Source organism: Panulirus ornatus, chromosome 16 (assembly GCF_036320965.1).
Source record: "Panulirus ornatus isolate Po-2019 chromosome 16, ASM3632096v1, whole genome shotgun sequence".
NCBI classification, from domain to species: Eukaryota; Metazoa; Arthropoda; class Malacostraca; order Decapoda; family Palinuridae; genus Panulirus; species Panulirus ornatus.
This window is the reverse complement of record NC_092239.1, coordinates 17,356,840-17,379,688: the sequence shown is the minus strand read 5'-3', so window position 1 is coordinate 17,379,688 and position 22,849 is coordinate 17,356,840. Positions and strand designations below refer to the sequence as shown.

The 22,849-nt window shown below is 39.8% G+C and overlaps 1 protein-coding gene across 7 annotated transcripts in view; it reads right to left on the bottom strand.

Annotated features, from left to right (window-relative positions):
- Positions 1-13,003: 13,003 nt before the first annotated feature.
- Camta (Calmodulin-binding transcription activator) overlaps positions 13,004-22,849 on the bottom strand; it is a 1,164,029-nt gene continuing 1,154,183 nt past the window's right edge. For 5 of the 7 annotated variants that reach the window (XM_071671353.1, XM_071671354.1, XM_071671357.1 and 2 more), the window contains one exon: positions 13,004-14,497. In XM_071671353.1, the coding sequence (XP_071527454.1) occupies positions 14,313-14,497 (185 nt within the window). In that variant the 3' untranslated portion in view covers positions 13,004-14,312. The remainder of the gene's footprint in view (positions 14,498-22,849) is intronic. The other 2 variants (XM_071671359.1, XM_071671358.1) reach the window with 2 other exon arrangements.

Genomic DNA, 22,849 nt, shown 5'->3' with positions numbered 1-22,849 from the left:
GATTTGTATGTAGCATTTATGGATCTGGAGAAGGCATAAGATAGAGTTGACAGAGATGCTCTGCGGAAGGTATTAAGAATATATGATGTGGGAAGCAAGTTGTTAGAAACAGTGAAAAGTTTTTATTGAGGATGTAAGGCATGTGTTCGTGTAGGAAGAAAGTGATTGGTTCTCAGTGAATGTTGGTTTGCGGCAGGGATGCGTGATGTCTCCATGGTTGTTTAATTTGTTTATGGATGGGGTTGTTAGGGAGGTGAATGCAAGAGTTTTGGAAGGAGGGGCAAGTATGCAGTCTGTGTGGATGAGAGAGCTTGGGAAGTGAGTCAGTTGTTGTTCGCTGATGATACAGCGCTGGTGGCTGATTCGGGTGAGAGGGTGAGAAACTGCAGAAGCTGGTGAATGAGTTTGGTGAAGTGTGTGAAAGAAGAAAGCTGAGGGTAAATGTGAATAAGAGCAAGGTTATTAGGTACAGTCAGGCTGAGGGACAAGTCAGTTGGGAGGTAAGTTTGAATGGAAAAAAACTGGAGGAAGTGAAGTGCTTTTGATATCTGGGAGTGGATTTGGCAGCGGATGGAACCATGGAAGCGGAAGTGAATCATAGGGTGGGGGAGGGGGCAAAAGTTCTGGGAGCGTTGAAGAATGTGTGGAAATCGAAAACATTATCTTGGAAAGCAAAATGGGTATGTTTGAAGGAATGGTGGTTCCAACAATGATGTATGGTTGCGAGGCATGGGCTATAGATAGAATTGTGCGGAGGAGGGTGGATGTGCTGGAAATGAGATGTTTGAGGACAATATGTGGTGTGAGGTGGTTTGATCAAGTAAGTAATGAAAGGGTAAGAGAGATGTGTGGCAATAAAAAGAGTGTGGTTGAGAGAGCAGAAGAGGGTGTTTTGAAATGGTTTGGTCACATGGAGAGAATGAGTGAGGAAAGATTGACAAAGAGAATATATGTGTCATAGGTGGAGGGAACAAGGAGAAGTGGGAGACCAAATTGGAGGTGGAAAGATGGAGTGAAAAAGATTTTGAGTGATCTGGGCCTGAACATGCAGGAGGGTGAAAGGCATGCAAGGAATAGAGTGAATTGGAACAATGTGGTATACTGGGGTCAACGTGCTGTCAATGGATTGAACCAGGGCATGTGAAGCATCTGGGGTAAACCATGGAAAGTTTTGTGGGGCCTGGATGTTGAAGGGGAGCTGTGGTTTCGGTGCATTATTCATGACAGCTAGAGACTGTGTGAACGAATGTGGCATTTGTTGTCTTTTCCTAGCGCTACCTCGTGCACATAAGGGGGGAAGGGGTTGTTATTTCATGTGTAGCGGGTGGCAAAGGCGACGGGAATGAATAAGGGCAGACTATGAATTATTTTTTTTTTTTTTTTTTGCTTTGTCGCTGTCTCCCGCGTTTGCGAGGTAGCGCAAGGAAACAGACGAAAGAAATGGCCCAACCCACCCCCATACACATGTATATACATACACGTCCACACACGCAAATATACATACCTACTCAGCTTTCCATGGTTTACCCCAGATGCTTCACATGCCCTGATTCAATCCACTGACAGCACGTCAACCCCGGTATACCACATTGATCCAATTCACTCTATTCCTTGCCCTCCTTTCACCCTCCTGCATGTTCAGGCCCCGATCACACAAAATCTTTTTCACTCCATCTTTCCACCTCCAATTTGGTCTCCCTCTTCTCCTTGTTCCCTCCACCTCCGACACATATATCCTCTTGGTCAATCTTTCCTCACTCATCCTCTCCATGTGCCCAAACCACTTCAAAACACCCTCTTCTGCTCTCTCAACCACGCTCTTTTTATTTCCACACATCTCTCTTACCCTTACGTTACTCACTCGATCAAACCACCTCACACCACACATTGTCCTCAAACATCTCATTTCCAGCACATCCACCCTCCTGCACACAACTCTATCCATAGCCCACGCCTCACAACCATACAAAATTGTTGGAACCACTATTCCTTCAAACATACCCATTTTTGCTTTCCGAGATAATGTTTTCAACTTCCACACATTCTTCAAGGCTCCCAGGATTTTCGCCCCCTCCCCCACCCTATGATCCTCTTCCGCTTCCATGGTTCCATCCACTGCCAGATCCACTCCCAGATATCTAAAACACTTTACTTCCTCCAGTTTTTCTCCATTCAAACTTACCTCCCAATTGACTTGGCCCTCAATCCTACTGTACCTAATAACCTTGCTCTTATTCACATTTACTCTTAACTTTCTTCTTTCACACACTTTACCAAACTCAGTCACCAGCTTCTGCAGTTTCTCACATGAATCAGCCACCAGCGCTGTATCATCAGCGAACAACAACTGACTCACTTCCCAAGCTCTCTCATCCACAACAGACTTCATACTTGCCCCTCTTTCCAAAACTCTTGCATTCACCTCCCTAACAACCACATCCATAAACAAATTAAACAACCATGGAGACATCATACACCCCTGCTGCAAACCTACATTCACTGAGAACCAATCACTTTCCTCTCTTCCTACACATACACATGCCTTACCACCTCGATAAAAACTTTTCACTGCTTCCAACAACTTGCCTCCCACACCATATATTCTTAATACCTTCCACAGAGCATCTCTTTCAATTCTATCATATGCCTTCTCCAGATCCATAAATGCTTCATACAAATCCATTTGCTTTTCTAAGTATTTCTCACATACATTCTTCAAAGCAAACACCTGATCCACACATCCTCTACCACTTCTGAAACCACACTGCTCTTCCCCAATCTGATGCTCTGTACATGCCTTCACCCTCTCAATCAATACCCTCCCATATAATTTACCAGGAATACTCAACAAACTTATAAATAAACATTAAATAACCTTACCAACCAGTCAACAATACAGTCACCCCCTTTTTTAATAAATTCCACTGCAATACCATCCAAACCTGCTGCCTTGCCGGCTTTCATCTTCCGCAAAGAAGCTTTTACTACCTCTTCTCTGTTTACCAAATCATTTTCCCTAACCCTCTCACTTTGCACACCACCTCGACCAAAACACCCTATATCTGCCACTCTATCATCAAACACATTCAACAAACCTTCAAAATACTCACTCCATCTCTTTCTCACATCACCACTACTTGTTATCACCTCCCCATTTGCGCCTTTCACTGAAGTTCCCATTTGCTCCCTTGTCTTACGCACTTTATTTACCTCCTTCCAGAACATCTTTTTACTCTCAATAAAATTTAATGATACTCTCTCACCCCAACTCTCATTTGCACTCTTCTTCACCTCCTGCACCTTTCTCTTGACCTCCTGTCTCTTTCTTTTATACATCTCCCACTCAGTTGCATTTTTTCCCTGCAAAAATCGTCCAAATGCCTCTCTCTTCTCTTTCACTAATAATCTTACTTCTTCATCCCACCACTCACTACCCTTTCTAATCAACCCACCTCCCACTCTTCTCATGCCACAAGCATCTTTTGCGCAATCCATCACTGATTCCCTAAATACATCCCATTCCTCCCCCACCCCCCTTCCATTGTTCTCACCTTTTTCCATTCTGTACTCAGTGTCTCCTGGTACTTCCTCACACAAGTCTCCTTCCCAAGCTCACTTACTCTCACCACCCTCTTCACCCCAACATTCACTCTTCTTTTCTGAAAACCCATACAAATCTTCACCTTAGCCTGCAGAAGATAATGATCCGACATCGCTCCAGTTGCACCTCTCAGCACATTAACATCCAAAAGTCTCTCTTTCGCGCGCCTGTCAATTAACACGTAATCCAATAACGCTCTCTGGCCATCTCTCCTACTTACATACGTATACTTATGTATATCTCGCTTTTTAAACCAGGTATTCCCAATCACCAGTCCTTTTTCAGCACATAAATCTACAAGCTCTTCACCATTTCCATTTACAACACTGAACACCCCATGTATACCAATTATTCCCTCAAGTGCCACATTACTCACCTTTGCATTCAAATCACCCATCACTATAACCCGGTCTCGTGCATCAAAACCACTAACACACTCATTCAGCTGCTCCCAAAACACTTGCCTCTCATGATCTTTCTTCTCATGCCCAGGTGCATATGCACCAATAATCACCCATCTCTCTCCATCAACTTTCAGTTTTACCCATATTAATAGAGAATTTACTTTCTTACATTCTATCACATACTCCCACAACTCCTGTTTCAGGAGTACTGCTACTCCTTCCCTTGCTCTTGTCCTCTCACTAACCCCTGACTTTACTCCCAAGACATTCCCAAACCACTCTTCCCCTTTACCCTTGAGCTTCCTTTCACTCAGAGCCAAAACGTCCAGGTTCCTTTCCTCAAACATACTACCTATCTCTCCTTTTTTCACATATTGGTTACATCCACACACATTTAGACACCCCAGTCTGAGCCTTCGAGGAGGATGAGCACTCCCCGCGTGACTCCTTCTTCTGTTTCCCATTTTAGAAAGTTAAAAAATACAAGGAGGGGAGGATTTCTGGACCCCCGCTCCCGTCCCATCTAGTCGCCTTCTTATGTATGTGTATATATGTATATGTCTGTGTGTGTATATATATATATATATATTTTTTTTTCTTTTTTTTTCATACTATTTGCCATTTCCCGCGTTAGCAAGGTAGCGTTTAGAACAAAGGACTGGACCTTTAAGGGAACATCCTCACCTGGCCCCCTTCTCTGTTCCTTCTTTTGGAAAATTAAAAAAAAACAGAGGGGAGGATTTCCAGCCCCCCGCTCCCTTCCCTTTTAGTTGCCTTCTACGACACGCAGGGAATACGTGGGAAGTATTCTTTCTCCCCTATCCCCAGGGAAAGTATATATATATATATATATATATATATATATATATATATATATATATATATATATATATATATATATTATCCCTGGGGATAGGGGATTAAGAATACTTCCCATGTATTCCCTGCGTGTCGTAGAAGGCGACTAAAAGGGGAGGGAGCGGGGGGCTGGAAATCCTCCCCTCTCGTTTTTTTTTTTTTTTTCTTCTTTTTTTTTTTCAAAAGAAGGAACAGAGAATTGGGCCAGGTGAGGGTATTCCCTCAAAGGCCCAGTCCTCTGTTCTTAACGCTACCTCGCTAATGCGGGAAATGGCGAATAGTTTGAAAGAAAAGAAAAGAAAGAATATATATATATATATATATATATATATATATATATATATATATATATATATATATATATATACATTGAGATGTATAGGTATGTATATGTGCATGTGTGGATGTGTATGTATATGCATGTGTATATGGGTGGGTTGGGCCATTTCTTTGTTTGTTTCCTTGCGCTACCTCACTAACACGGGAGACAGAACAAAGTATAATAATATATATAATATTAATGAGATGGCCTTGATTGGCCATAAAGTTGCCTGTGCTGTCTCACCTAGAAATGAAAAAAAAAAGGCTTCAAAGAATTCACTCCATATCCTGTTACTACTTCTCTATTTTTCCCCTTCACTGATGTTCCCATTTGTTCTTTTGTTTTTGTGATACTGTTAACCTCCTACCAAGACATCTTAATCTCCTTGAAGTTTGTTGACACTAGCTCACCCCAACTCTCATTTGCCCATTTCATTGGGTCTTTCTCCTTCTTGGCCTCTTTCCACTTTCTATTTAGCATCTCTCAATTACTTTGCACCCCTTCCCAGTAATTACTGCCCATATACCTCTCTTTTCGTAGACTAGTGACTTTATCACACCTACCCACCTCTTACATGCCACACACAGAACATGCCAGAACAGCTTTCCTAAATATCTCCCATTCCTTATCCACCTCCCTTGCTTCATTTACTCTCACCTTTTGCCATTTTAAACTCACTATAACCTGGTATTTCTTCACTCATTTCTTTTCATCAAGCACTGTTACTTTCTCCATCTTCTTACCTATATAATTTTGTCTTTCTGAAAACCTCCACAAAGCTTCACCCTTGTTTCCCCTGGGCATTGATCAGACATCCCACAGGTGCCCTTATCAGCACATTCATGTCTGAGTCTCCTTTGCAGACATGTCAGTTTGTATTATATGTTTGTTCATAAACTAGGTATTCCCAATCACCGGTCTTTTTTTCAGCACACAAGTCAACAAGCTTTTCACCATTCACTTTACTGAATACCCCATACCATTATATTATACCTTCAGCTGCCACATTTTTTGCATTTGTATCACCCATCACTAATACCTGGTCTCTTGCATCAAAACTGCTGACACACTTCCTCAGCTGCTTCCAAAACACTTGCTGCTCATCATTTTCCTTCTTGTGGCCAAGTGCATAAGCACTAATAATCGTTTATCTCTCTTATACCATTTTCATATTTACCTATGTCAGTCTGGCATTCCCACAACTCCTGCTTCAGTATTAGTTCTACCCCTTCTTTAGCTCTTGCCTTCTTATTAACCCCCTAACTTTACCCCCAAAACTTGCCCAAACTATTCTTCCCACTTATCTCTCCTTTCCTCTCATCTTGGTTACATCCACACAATCAGACACCCCAGCCTGAGCCTTTGAGGAGGATGAGTGCCCCCTAGCTTGGCTCCTGTTCTGTCTTTTAGAAACTGAAACACATGAAGGGGAGTTTTCAGCCCCTCTTAATTACCTTCGACAACACAAAGGGAATACGTTTATCTATAAGTTTGAAAAGAATTGGATAAACATGATGACAAGCACATAATTATCATTAATTTAGTCACAGAATTGGTTCTAAAATTATTGTGTATAAAACATAAATTATTTTATTCAATAGCTTTATGTATACCACCCCAGTGACAGAAGAGGATTTGTTACACACATTTGTTGATATAGATTTTTTATGATTGAATGATGGGCCCTAAAAGTTATGATTGGTACACCTAAAGCACTTAAATTGACTTACCCCAATAGGCATCACCTCCCTTACAGTAACTGAGAAAACTGTCTCACTAGGAACAAAGGAACATCATCTACCCTGTCTTACAGCTGTCAAAAAAGGCATTCACTCAGGAGTCTATTATCAGCAGAACTGTCAAACATCACTTCACTTCCTGTGTTTCCCTATTACTCTCTGCGTTTGACCACTCGAATAACACCAACACATCACTTGGCTAGATGTGATTGTACAACTACAAATTCCCAGCTCTCCACTCTTGAACCCACAACACTGCCTGAAACTCATGCATGAAATTAACAATGGTTAATACCACTTTATCTTGAAGCCTCACAACAACAGGGCTGAAAGCAACAACAAACTCCCTGCACCAAACATTCTTCAAAGTAAACGAGGCATCACGTTTTACAACATCCTTGGCCTTAACCTAAATAACACAGAAAGGTGGTAGAAAATCAACACTAATGCCCTCAAAAACATGCACTGAGCTTTTCATTTCCATTAACTTCCACGCTGCAACTAATAAAATCCCTGCAGTAATAGATGTCACCCATTAATGCTCCAACTGGAAACATGCCCTACTAACCATAAAATTCTAACAACTGCCTCTAAAGCTTGGTCATCTTTATCATACTTGCCAGATAGGGCACAACCTTTCCTTTTTACATACGAATCCAAATCCCTTGCAACTGCCATGTCACAATGCATAGAGTAGCTTCTGAGTCCAGCATTGCCATAAAATTAGTCTCAAGCCATTCTACCTTTATAAGCAGCTGGTATTATGTGCCTCTTTACCTTTTACTTCGCTCCAGTAGATTTCATAGTTCCATTCCTAGATCTGCAAGACTTACACTGTTTTGCAAATTGTGCTCCTCCACAGTGAAGCAAACCAACCTCCCATTGCACTCTTGATTGTGTGGCCTGGCTCTGAATACTTAGAACAAGCTCTCAGGATTACCCAAGTCTGGTAATTGTGACAAATGGATGATTTAACTTTTAGTCATCTCTTACTATCGTTTCTTGTCTTTTTAGCTTTGTATAACCCTGCTTCTGTGCAGTGTACAAGTGTGTCCATTATTCTGTTGAGAGGCTTGATTCCTTATTATCTCAAGAGTGACAACCCCCTTCTCTGTACTAACGTCACTTTACATCAGGTAGGTGTCTCGTCACCAAGCAAACTATATAGAATGAGTACTCCTTATGGTACCATATCCACAAGTTTGCCGGTAAGTGTTATTTTCATATTTGTATGGTGCATCTTGGTAGTCACCACTGGGAGTAGCTTGTGCACCACTGCATCATATGATTGAAAATTTTCCGTAATGGATCCTACTTCTAGTTTTTTGTCATAATTATTTTGTGCACTCATTAATTTCCTTAAATTCATCATTATTAATGAAAGTATCCCTAGCACTCAGGAATACTTGGTCTGCTCTACTAACTGAGTACTCTATAAATGTTACCTCTCAAAGTTTTAAGATTTGTGTAATGGTGGTCCTCTTTTACTACAGTCTACTACAGTGCATCATCATATTTCTAATCTCATGCACCTTTTAATGATCTGCTAAATATTCAAGAAATTCACCATGGTAATGTTCCTAGCTTTACTACACTGGGGCTTTCCACTTAATCCCAAAGTAGATCATTACATTGCATCTGATTGTGATGTATCTGTCACGTAAAGCCACTGGGATACACCAGTGAAACTTTATGATAACTATTTATGGTCTTTGTTTGTATTGCTGGTATGCAAATAATGTGGTTAGCTGCTGGAAGTGGTGGCTTTGGAGTGTATTTGGTTGGTTGTGTAGGTTGAGGATGTAGGCTAACAACATGTTCACCTTTGGAATCCTGGGCGAAAGTATAGAGCCATGCAGGATGGTGGGCATTTTAATCTCCATGTAGACAGGTGGGTGCATTGGCCAGGTTCTTTAGTTGTGAAGTTTTATTTCAGTGGACTACCTCAAGTGTTGTCATTGTTTGTTTGTGACATTTTGTATTTTGTGTTGTCACTGTGTGGGATGATGTGGTGTATAAGTATTTTGTCATTGTTGTCTGTCTTGTCTTAGGGTTGTGTAGTTATAGAAGGGAGGAAGGGTTATCTTGGAAGAGGGCAGTGTGCATGTTATGGTCTTGGAGTTGGTTGAGTACTTGTGTTATTTTTTTATGCCATTGGTGTTGAGCTGAAGAATACTTATTGTGAATGGGGTTCACTGAGTAAAAGGGTTAGTTTGTAAAGCAAGGAAGGTAGCCTCTATCTTCCTTGTTTTAAAGGGTGAGGTGTATTTTGTGGTGATGTTTATTAGCCATATGTGCTGGAAGTGAGGGTTTGTGAAGATGCTTATTGAGTGGCTGCTGCATGTCCAGGGGAATTCTTGAGGGGAGTGATGTGCTGTGGTAAGAGTTTTGATTATAAGGATTTGGCATTGTGGGCATGTATACTTTTGTGGTCTGAGGGTTGAGGTTGATGTCATTGGCTTTACATTTATGGGGAGATACTTACTTAGCAGCCAAAGTTTTTCATAGAGAACTAAAGCTAGACCATGACTGTGAATATTCACAAGGATGATAACACAAGTGGAGATGTGGATTTCAGTACATAGTGTGTGTGGTGAAAAGCATAGTGCTGACATGGAAGCCTGTAGTGTAAGGTTGTATTAAAAGAATTGATAAAAACTCCAATTCTCTATTAAACAACCAACAGCAATATGTACAGGGTGAGAGAGAGTGTATGAGCTGGCTGCCTGGCTGGGACTGGTGCAGCTTGGACTGGCTGTCTTGACAATAGCAGTAAAACAAGAGTAATGAGTCTACCAAAGCCAACTATCCTGTGTTAGCTGGGAGATGATGACTAAGCTGGGAATAGCAAGACTCCTTTTATAGGGCTGCTGCAGCTGCATGCACTCCTATAAGGAACAAGGAAATGATGGGATCTTTTGGAGAGCCCATTTCCTCAGCAAGAATACTTAAGTAGTTTCACTGACAATGAGGCAGCCTTGCTGAAGGTGAGAAAAGGGTTATTAAAACAAACACTTCTGTGACACAATCCAATACATTTTATTCCAATAGCAAAATTCATTAACATTCCTAAAATGACCTCAAATATTCAATAAAAAAATAAGAAAGAATTATACAAACAGAACAAGTGATGCGAAGTAACTGACATTATAGGTATTACTACTGGACTTGACACTTGTATAAAAATAAAATCACAAGAACAGTAGTATCAACAGACTTGGAACTAGATGCTGGTTCTCATGAAATCTAAAATCAGTTTAATATATTGTATATAAAAAATTACAGCCAGATATGCAGATGTCTGATATCCCTCATTCTTAATACTTCTCTCTTTTTAATACAGACTTTACAAAATAGGAAATGTATTATGGTAACTATGTACTTTGTCAGAAATATGAGTCCCACCCATCCAATTAGTTATGAAAAATGCATAGTTAAATAGTGGTGCAGCTGTGCTTATATATGAAAGGAGCTTACTGAGCAATTATTTGCAGGTCACAATTAAAAAATATTATTACTGTGTTTGAGGTACTAAGTAGAGGAGCACATTCTTTTGTAGGGGGAATAATACTTTGAATGGGCAATCTCTTGTATGATAATACTTTGAATCCTTATAATTCAACAGGAAGATTCAGTACTACTATCATTTTCATTTGGGGAAATCCACTTTACCCAAGACTTTGACTAATTACCTGGAAAGACAAGGTAATTGAGAAATTCAGAAGTAATGCTTTTAAAATATCACAGAAATCAACATAATATCTGATTTCATACAGCCTTGGATTGTTGGTCACATTTTAGAGAGACTAGGAAAAAGTTGCAGGAGTAGCAAACAAGAAAAATTTTTGGAGAAGAATCTTTTTTTAAGACTTACTACTGTCTTCAGTCAGTTAATAGAGAATAAAATTTATAACATGATCAACAGCTATGTACATGGTGTGGATTTAAAAGGGTTTTTAAATCTTAGGATTAATATACAGTGCTTTATGTACAAGAACTTTCCTGATACTTGGCTCTTTACACATCCTCCAACCAGAGGTTATGAGCACCCTTTCTGGCAAGGTATCAAAACTTGGTTTCTGGCTCAGGACAACCCAAGAAACAGGTTATTTTGATTAACTTGGATGCTGGATACAAACTACTAGTTATAAAAAGAAAGTTTTAAATAAAAAATTCTTAGTAAACTGATGTTACCTGATCTTTTGGTCAGCATGAGCACAGCACCTTACGAGTCTACAATTTCCTATTACACTACAGTTGAAGAAGAAAATAAGTTGCCAGAAAAATAGAATGCCAAAAAGCATGGCCTGGCTAATTGCTTTATCTCATCATCCTGGCAATACCATCTCGTCTAATGAAGTAATCTTACTTGTCCCATTCCCCATGTCTGATACACTACACAAAGATAATCCATAATGAGATCATTGATTATCATAGTAAACTGTTACTAAAGAAAACTTATAATGAGCTTATTTTTTCATTTATAACAATACTGACAGTGATTTCACATGTTTAAATCTGAGAATCTACCCATGGCAACAATTGAAATTAAATGCAACATTTTCAACAATCATGATTTCTTTAAAAATAATAGCTTAAACATTCTTAATTTTCTAGAGTAAAACCAATTTTAGATGTTATGAGTAATAAGAAAGATGTGAAAAGAATACACACTCAAAGAAATGCCTTTGTAATGAGGCAGGATGATTACCTTTTGGATAAGAAATAAATTGTGGTCAATGGTACACACCCCATGGCAAGTCACAAAATACGTTGTATGTGTGGTATGGCAATTTAAGCATCCACTTCAAAAGTGTCTTTGTAACAATGCCAATGTTAGTCCTTATGCACAGATGACACTCTTGATTTACTGTCAATACTGTTTATCCCTGATTTAAAGCATCTACCAAGTCAACCATATATGTAGTTATTCTTTGATGCAATTTTAGTTCATGATTTGCAGTTTAAATGCTAATGTCAAATGTTGCAACTTAGTTCCTCATTACTGCACAGGGCACTGTTAAGAGTTAACGGAGTGATGGGTATTATTGAATGTTTAGAATTTTCCAGCAAAATTCCCCAGTAACTTAATACCCTAACTTTTCAAAACCTCAAGATTACTGATTTAGATGCTGATACTGCAACTTTAGAAACATAATTACTGAAAATATGGAAACATGAGCTGTTACCTGTATATATACTACAATAATACTTTGGACTCGAATTATCAAAATAAATTATTGGCAGTGAACTTTTCATACGATTCACAATAAAACATACTTCCGATCATTGTGATCATTTTTACTTTAATAAGCCACTCTGCCAAGCTTCTCACTCTACAGAGAGGAACAAGAATGAGAAAATAAACAGCTGATCACAAGGTTGGATCAAACTTCATGCAAAACACTCTTGGGATTATATACTCTATATAATATATTACAGAGTAATCAAGATGAGGTGGTCTCTAGACTCCAAGAGTAAATAAAGAAAAATAAGCATATGCTTTGAGTCTAGAGACAAACTCTACAAGCTGGTATGTCCCTATATAATAGCTATCATGAATAAGAGAAGATGGACCTAAGACTGGTCAGACATCCAGCTATGTACCTGGCCCTTATAGTATAACTTTGTTCTCGAGCAAGAAAAATAGATATTTAGTAAGGGAAGATTGAATCAAGCACTGCAGAATGAAAAATACTTCCCTTCTCTATTTTCATTAAAAAGCATGATGCCTAACTAATATTCATCTAGTAGAAAAAATGGTGGGTAGGTCTCTAATTGACAGCTATGAAGGGGACTAGATGAGGTGTCTTGGTAGATAACCAATTACACAAACAGGACACTGTGGTATTGGGAGGACCTGCCTCGGTTGTGAACCACATAACACCGCAACTTCCACAGAGGAGCTCTAATACAGTACTCTTGTGGGGGCTACATCCTTCAAACATCCTGGACTGTTTTGTACCGTTGCATCAACAGTGTCACATCTCTTCAATCAACCCCAGCCAACAGTGAGCATCTCAAGTCTTGACTTGCTAACATTCCACATTGGCTTAATTAATTTCAGGTAATATATATATATATATATATATATATATATATATATATATATATATATATATATATATATATATATATATATATATATATATATATATATTGATAGATAGATATATCAGTAAGCTTTACCTCTTTCAACTTCATCTGTTGCTCACTGAAAGCATATTAGCTCAAGCTATCTTTCTCTAAGTATATAAGAAATTCATATGTCAAAATATAAGGAAAAAACCTTCCATCTATTCTGATGACACTGAATATCAAGTATATCAATTTTAAAAATAGTTTTCTGACAATGTAATTATTTATAAATATTCTGTTAAATACATGTTCTCAAACAAATATTAAGGCCAAAGGAATATTATGGAAGAACTTATCTCCAATAACATTATGCAGTATTATTGCCATATAAGCCTTCCAGTTTTATGCACTATTCTGGCTACAGTGATGCATGGAATAATTTGTACAATGCTTGAAAATAGTGAAGATAAAAAAAAGACTACATTCTTTCAAAAGCAAATTCCCCCTCAGATATATGCTGCTATCCATAGAGAGCATTTATCAGCCATTGAAAATTGTTTATGCAGCTCTAGAAGGTATCCCCCATTTACATACCAAGGTGCAAATGGTAATTGTAGTTACATAATCCAACTGTTAGTGTTCAAAAGTATTACTCTTAACTTAATTATCACACTTTGAAATCTCCCCAATCCAGCTCTGGCCTATAAATAGTACAACAAAGGAACTTTTATACCAACAGGTATTACTGGATAATATTTTTTCATAACAAAGTACATTGATGATCATTTGGGTTTCTGTAATAAAATGGCTACTTCATGTATGCCAGTATAATATAAATACTTTTCAAATGAGGTAGTCATTCAAAAATCAGTAATACAAATCATTTGTCAAAAGACAACTTAGGCATTCATATTATGTCTAATACATCTTATTTTAATCTTTGGGGATGTAAGCAACAACATTTGTTTGGCTAAATCTCTTTTTTTTTTATATAAGCAAAATCATAACAGGCAGTGATGGTAGCTTGGGATCAGCAAGTTATGAATGCTGATGTAGAATTTAGACAGGTTGATTTGCAGCATAATACATATTTTCTATTAACATGTACATAAAAAAAATTCTTTACATGCACTTAAATTACTATAGCTTTGCTATTTGAAAGGCAAATCACAATGCAAATGAAATGTTTTGACTTGTTAAGGTCACTAGAGCTGGAGCACACACAGTGGCAGAATTTACTGTCCCTCATCCCTGCACTGCTAATATCCACAGTCCATGCAGTTACAAATTGCCAGGTGGAGGTTCACATATTAAAGGGCCCTGGGCAGCTCTGTCCACTGTATTGATGCACCACTTTGAACACTCATCAGTCTTGTCAGGTCCTGTCCATATGAAATGCCTGAGCATCGGTGCTTGAGATTCAGCTTGCCTTTGTCCAAGGATACTTGGCAATTCTCCCATCCGATGGCTTCAATGACAGTCCTGATGGTCATTTCTAGAAAAGAAGAAATTTATGTAAAAATAAAGAAGGGTATGAAAAAAAAAAATTTTCTATTTTTTTTCTATTTTTTTCTCCATAACTGAAATACAGAGAAAATTATGAAGGGGAAAAAGAACAGACAAGGGAAAGTATTTACAAATTATGGAGGAAGTGAAAAACCTGTCTTTTAAAATGTCACAGTTGCTGGGAAAGACATGAGAAGGTAGAGGGTCCCAGAGCTTCAATGTGTACGGAAAGAAGCAGTTATCAAAATGGCCCACCCATGAGTTGCCGATGGCCACACAGTTCATTTGATGCAGCAGCTTGCCAAGTACTGCATGATCTAGCTAGTGGTGGAAGCACACAAGCAGCCAGCTCCAAGGAGCAAAAACCAAATTAATACCTACAGAAGAGGGAAAGTGAACCAAAGTTGCGGCATAGGTCAAGATGGTCAAGTCTGGAAGTTAGCCTGGAACAGCTTATAAAATCAGACTGCTTTCAACTCAAATCTGTCGAGTAAGGATGCACAACTAAAGCCAACCCAGATGTGAGAGGAGTACTCTATACAAGGAAAAATCAATCCTTTGTAAAAACGGAGCAATTGTTCAGAAGAAAAGAAGTTTCAACATCTGAACAGGACACCGAGTTTCTTAAAGGTGGACTTAGCTATTCCCATAATGTGGGGTTTCCAAGAGGAAAGAGTGGGTGTTACAGTAACATCAAGTATGTTCAGTGAGTCAAGAGGTGGAATTGCAGAACCATCAATGGAAAGACAAAAGTTGGGAGGAGTTTTTGATAGAGAGATGGGTAGAAACTGGGTCTTGGAGGCATTAAACTTAACTAGATTTCATCTACTTCACTGAGATATCCAGTCCAAGTTTGAGTTTATTTTGAAAGCTGTGCCCAAACAAGATGCAGATCAAGCGAGAGAAGAAGGAGTAGAATTGAAGGATGTGGATGAATGCAGTGTTGAGTTGTCAGTACATGAGTACATTTGATCATCTGTGGAGGAAATCATTAAAAAAAGGGATAAAAAGTGTAGGGACAGGATAGAACCTTACCAGGACACCACTATTGATGGAGAAAAAAGGGAAAGGCTGATTTATCAACAACCAAAGAGATAGATCAGCTGAAGAGGAAGTAAGATATGAGGGAGCAAAGTGAGGGATGGAAGCCAAAAGAGGGGAGCTTAGAGATGATACCCTGATGTCACACCCAGTCAAAAGCTTTGGATATGTCAAAGGCAACTACACATGCCTCCCCAAAATCTTTCAGGGATGACCAGACGTTAGTGAAATAAGAAAGCATATCACTAGTGGATCTCAACTACAGAAGCCATACTGGTGATCGGAGAGAAGTATGTGATTTTTGAGATGTCTATGAATATGGGGGCAGAAGCAGGATTCAAAGACTTTGGAAATGGTAGAGCAATAGGATGATAGAAAGAGGGGTCAAAAATGGTCACCCTTCCTAGGGATGGGATGAATTAATGCATGCTTCCAAGGTGAAGGAAAAATTTTGGTTTTTAACAGAAATGGAACAAATGAGCAAGCACAGGTGCAAGCTCAGAGGCGCCTACTTTCAGTAAATGGGGATGGATGCCATCATGACAATAAGCCTTGCCTATGTCCAGAGAGAGAAGCACTTTTTGGATATTATGAAAGGAGATTATGGGGAGGGGCATAAGATTAGTAAGAGGAGCATTAGGGGGTGAGGGAATGTAAAACTCATCCACGGTCGAGTAAGAGGAGAAATGGGAACCAAAGATAGCTGATTTGTCACAGGAGAGACAACTATAATACCATCAGAATGGAAAAGAGAAGGAAAGGTAGTGACAGAAGGTGTTAGAGATGAGAAAGACCTATCAGTGGATGACGGGGAGAGGTTATTGCACTTCCCATAAATAAATGTTTGCAGGGATTATGGGCAATGATAAAAGCTGAATGGGAGTCAGAGGAAGGAGAGTTTTTCAAAGCCCTGATCCCTTACCTGAATAGCATCACAACAGGAACAGTTGAATCATGGATTGAAGAAAGAAGGGATAAATACTTCAATTCCCGCAAGAATAACCTCTGTTATGCGTTTGATGAAGACAGAAGCATCACCACATAAGCGACAGTAATTTGCCCAAGGAAAGTCAGAATAGAAGTTACATAAATTATTCCAGTCAACTTTGTTGAGGTGCCAGTCCTTACAATTAGAAGGGGCTGCTGGAGGGGGTGCCATTAGAATAGATACATTCATGAAAGTGTGATCAGATGAATCAACTGGGGCAAGGTTGTGTACTTACAACAGGATGGATAGATCCAGACTGTTAGGAGAGTGGTCTCAGCAGTTAGGAATGTGGGTAGGGTGGGAGATAATTTTCTCTATATCAATGAGAAAGGAGAATGTGAGGGCTTGAATCCCTCCAACATCCACATGGGAGGAATTCAACCATCTAAGGTGAAAACTGAAATCCCCGAGGTAGAGCATCTCGGCTTGCAGGTGAGAGGATGTCACAGTCTCATGGCAGGAGTTTAGATAGTTGAAGAAAGATATAAAATTTGATGAATTGGGAGAACAATAGGTGACACAGGAAAAGTGTGGGAGCAGGGAGACAGATCTTGAGCCACATAATATCAAAGGCATGCAACAGGTGTGTTGATGTAGCAGCAACTTGATAAACGTAAAATGAGAAACACAAAGTCTATAAATTGGTGACATCATTAATTCATATATGGTTATATCAAATGTTTAAATATTCTTGACTTCTGATACAACAAATGCAAATGTAGGAAACAATCCTGAGCAGGCTCAAAGGAAAAATAAGCAGTCAAGATTGTCAGGCAGCCAATTTCTGAATCACCTAGCATGCCTGCTCCCCTTACCAACCCATCCATCAACAAATTAAACAGCCTTGGCATAATCACACATCCCTAAACAGACCCACGTTCACCTAGAACAACTCACCCTCCTCTCTTCCTACTTACATATAAACCTTACTCTCTTGGTAACAGCTCTTCACTATTTGATGCAACTTTTTTCCCACACCATATATTCGTAAGATCTTCCACATGGCATCTCTAACAACCTATCATACACAATTGTAGATCCATAAATGCCACATACAAATCCCTATGTTTCTTTAGGTATTTTTCACACATATTCCTTAACACATACACCTGATCCAAACATCCTGTACCACTATGATGCCACAGTGTTCCTTCCCTATCTGAAGTTCTGTACATCACCACCCTCTAAATCATTACTCCCTGTACCACTCCTGAAACTAGTGTTCCTTACCTATCTGAAGTTATGTGCATGCCACCAACATTTAAATAATTTCGCTCTCATACAACTTACCAGGTAATGAGAGCATTCACTTTTGCCCTCCTAGCTCTTATACAGGCATTCTGCTAATTCTCAGGCACCTCACCATAAGTCAAACATTCATTAAAAATTCTAACTAAACAATCAATCACACAGTTACCTCCTTTCTTGAGAAATTCAACAGCAATTGCATCAACTCTATCTGCAGTACCACACTTCATCTTATGCAAGGCTTTCACCATCTCTCTTCACCAAACCATTTTCCTTGACTCTTTCATTTCACGGAACTCCCCAACCTGAAAACCCCACACCTACCACCCTATCATCAAACACATTCAATAATCCTTTAAAGTACTCCCCATCTCCTCATCACTACTTGTTACTTCCTCATTTATCCCTTTCACTGGTGCTCCCATCTGTTCTCTTATTTTTCTCATACTATTTACCTCTTAACAAAATATTTTCTTTATTCTTCCTAAAGTTTGCTGATATTTGCTCACCCTAATCCACATTTGCACTCTTTTCCAGCCTCCTGCACCTTCCTCTTAACCTCTTGCTGCTTTTTCTTACACATCTCTTGGTCAGTTACACTCCTTCCCTCTAAGTAATACCTATACAACTCTCTTTTCTCTCTCTAGAAACGTAACTGTCTCTTATACAGGTATTACAAGACTCCACCTGCATGAGCTTACATTACAAGAGAAAAGACACCTTTCATGAGACTGTATCACAGAGTACAGTTTTGTTAAAGAACTTCTCACTCCAAAAGAGTCACTAATTTTCCTACTTCTCAACAAAAGTAGCACAATCTTGGAGCTACAGGAGCTCCTTGAAAAGGGGTCCACATCAACTCTAGAACCCTTTCAATAAAGGGGCTCAGCAATCAAGGTGCTCAACACCTACAAAATGAAACAAAGACATACTCCAAGTATAATCCCACATAACACACTCACTACCCAAGTCTATGGAACAGCATTACACCCCTTCCATCCAAACCCTCCATAACTAACCACCAACCCCTAAGTAGAAATAAAAAGCTTACCCCTGCCTCACACCTCAACAACTCCTCATAGGTCCCTATCTCAACAATTATATTGCAAACAAACCGAAATGACCTAACAAGCAATAAAGAAATACCATCTAACTTAAGTCTTAAACTCCACTCAACTAGACATACCCATACGGAACCACATCCTTAAGACAAAAAACAGTGACACCCTTACCATCTATGCTTCAGACATCACCCATCCTTACCATACTGCAAACTACCACAAGGAAAACATTAAACACTTACTTCTAAATTATCCTGCTCTCTTTGCACAAGGATGCACATACATTCATAAATTGTATGACCTATGATCCTACCAGGTCACTGTAGTCAGCTTCCTAAGAACTGTAGCATCCTCATATGTAAATTAAGAGTTCTGGTATTATCCATGACCTCTTTTCAGAGGCTCCTACAGCACAAGGTTGTGCTTCTTCCAGAAGAACAGAAATGTGGACTCCTTCTAAGTGAAAAGCTCCATGTTGAGACTTTAATTGATACAGCCTCATATAAGATCCTTCATATGGGGTATAGCCTCATGCAGGCAGAGTCCGGTAGAACCAGAAGGGATATAAATATATATTATTTTGTTATTATTTTGCTTTGTCGCTGCCTCCCGCATTAGCCAGGTAGTGCAAGGAAACAGACGAAAGAATGGCCCAACCCACCCACATACACATGTATATACATACACGTCCACACACGCAAATCTACATACCTATACATCTCAATGTATACATATATATACACACACAGACATATACATATATATACACATGTACATAATTCGTACTACCTGCCTTTATTCATTCCCATCGCCACCTCACCACACATGGAATAACAACCCCCTACCCCTCATGTGTGCGAAGTAGCGCTAGGAAAAGACAACAAAGGCCCCATTCGTTCACACTCAGACTCTAGCTGTCATGTAATAATGCACCGAAACCACAGCTCCTTATCCACATCCAGGCCCCACAGAACCTTCCATGGTTTACCCCAGACGCTTCACATGCCCTGGTTCAATCCACTGACAGCACGTCAACCCCGGTATACCACATCGTTCCAATTCACTCTGTTCCTTGCCCTCCTTTCACCCTCCTGCATGTTCAGGCCCCGATCACTCAAAATCTTTCTCACTCCATCTTTCCACCTCCAATTTGGACTCCCACTTCTCCTCGTTCCCTCCACCTCTGACACATATATCCTCTTGGTCAATCTTTCCTCACTCATTCTCTCCATGTGACCAAACCATTTCAAAACACCCTCTTATGCTCTCTCAACCACACTCTTTTTATTTCCACACAACGCTCTTACCCTTTCATTACTTACTCGATCAAACCACCTCACACCACATATTTTCCTCAAACATCTCATTTCCAGCACATCCACCCTCCTACGCACAACTCTATCCATAGCCCACGCCTCGCAACCATACAACATTGTTGGAACCACTATTCCTTCAAACATACCCATTTTTGCTTTCCAAGATAATGTTCTTGACTTCCACACATTCTTCAAGGCTCCCAGAATTTTCACCCCCTCCCGCACCCTATGATTCACTTGCGCTTCCATGGTTCCATCCGCTGCCAGATCCACTCCCAGATATCTAAAACACTTTACTTACTCCAGTTTTTCTCCATTCAAACTTACCTCCCAATTGACTTGACCCTCAACCCTACTGTACCTAATAACCTTGCTCTTATTCACATTTACTCTTAACTTTCTTCTTTCACACACTTTACCAAACTCAGTCACCAGCTTCTGCAGTTTCTCACAAGAATCATCCATCAGCGCTGTATCATCAGCGAACAACAACTGACTCACTTCCCAAGCTCTCTCATCCACAACAGACTGCATACTTGCCCCTCTTTCCAAAATTCTTGCATTCACCTCCCTAACAACCCCATCCATAAACAAATTAAACAACCATGGAGACATCACACACCCCTGCCGCAAACCTACATTCACTGAGAACCAATCACTTTCCTCTCTTCCTACACGTACACATGCCTTACATCCTCGATAAAAACTTTTCACTGCTTCCAACAACTTGCCTCCCACACCATATATACTTAATACCTTGCACAGAGCATCTCTATCAACTCTTAATCATATGCCTTCTCCAGATCCATAAATGCTACATACAAATCCATTTGCTTTTCTAAGTATTTCTCACATACATTCTTCAAAGCAAACACCTGACCCACACATCCTCTACCACTTCTGAAACCACACTGCTCTTCCCCAATCTGATGTTCTGTACATGCCTTCACCCTCTCAATCAATACCCTCCCATATAATTTCCCAGGAATACTCAACAAACTTATACCTTTGTAATTTGAGCACTCACTCTTATCCCCTTTGCCTTTGTACAACGGCACTATGCAAGCATTCCGCCAATCCTCAGGCACCTCACCATGAATCATACATACATTAAATAACCTTACCAACCTGTCAACAATACAGTCACCCCCTTTTTTAATAAATTCCACTGCAATACCATCCAAACCTGCTGCCTTACCAGCTTTCATCTTCCGCAATGCTTTTACTACCTCGTCTCTGTTTACCAAATCATTTTCCCTAACCCTCTCACTTTGCACACCACCTCGACCAAAACACCCTATATCTGCCACTCTATCATCAAACACATTCAACAAACCTTCAAAATACTCACTCCATCTCCTTCTCACATCACCACTACTTGTTATCACCTCCCCATTAGCGCCCTTCACTGAAGTTCCCATTTGCTCCCTTGTCTTATGCACTTTATTTACCGCCTTCCAAAACATCTTTTTATTCTCCCTAAAATTGAATGATACTCTCTCACCCCAACTCTCATTTGCCCTCTTTTTCACCTCTTGCACCTTTCTCTTCACCTCCTGCCTCTTTCTTTTATACATCTCCCATTCATTTGCTTTTTTTCCCTGTAAAAATCGTCCAAATGCCTCTCTCTTCTCTTTCACTAATAATCTTACTTCTTCATCCCACCACTCACTACCCTTTCTAATCAACCCACCTCCCAAGCTTCTCATGCCACAAGCATCTCTTGCGCAAGCCATCACTGCTTCCCTAAATACATCCCATTCCTTCCCCACTCCCCTTACCTCCTTTGTTCTCACCTTTTTCCATTCTGTATTCAGTCTCTCCTGGTACTTCCTCACACAAGTCTCCTTCTCAAGCTCACTTACTCTCACCACTCTCTTCATCCCAACATTCTCTCTTCTTTTCTGAAAACCCCTACAAATCTTCACCTTCGCCTCCACAAGATAATGATCAGACATCCCTCCAGTTGCACCTCTCAGCACTTTAACATCCAAAAGTCTCTCTTTCGCACGCCTATCAATTAACACGTAATCCAATAACGCTCTCTGGCCATCTATCCTACTTACATACGTATACTTATGTATATCTCACTTTTTAAACCAGGTCTTCCCAATCACCAGTCCTTTTTCAGCACACAAATCTACAAGCTCTTCACCATTTCCATTTACAACACTGAACACCCCATGTATACCAATTATTCCCTCAACTGCTACATTACTCACCTTTGCATTCAAATCACCCATCACTATAACCCGGTCTTGTGCATCAAAACCACTCACACACTCATTCAGCTGCTCCCAAAACACTTGCCTCTCATGATCTTTCTTCTCATGCCCAGGTGCATATGCACCAATAATCACCCATCTCTCTCCATCAACTTTCAGTTTTACCCATATCAATCTAGAGTTTACTTTCTTATACTCTATCACATACTCCCACAACTCCTGTTTCAGGAGTAGTGCTACTCCTTCCCTTGCTCTTGTCCTCTCACTAACCCCTGACTTTACTCACAAGACATTCCCAAACCACTCTTCCCCTTTACCCTTGAGCTTCGTTTCACTCAGAGCCAAAACATCCAGGTTCCTTTCCTCAAACATACTACCTATCTCTCATTTTTCCTCATCTTGGTTATATCAACACACATTTAGACACCCCAATCTGAGCCTTTGAGGAGGATGAGCACTTCC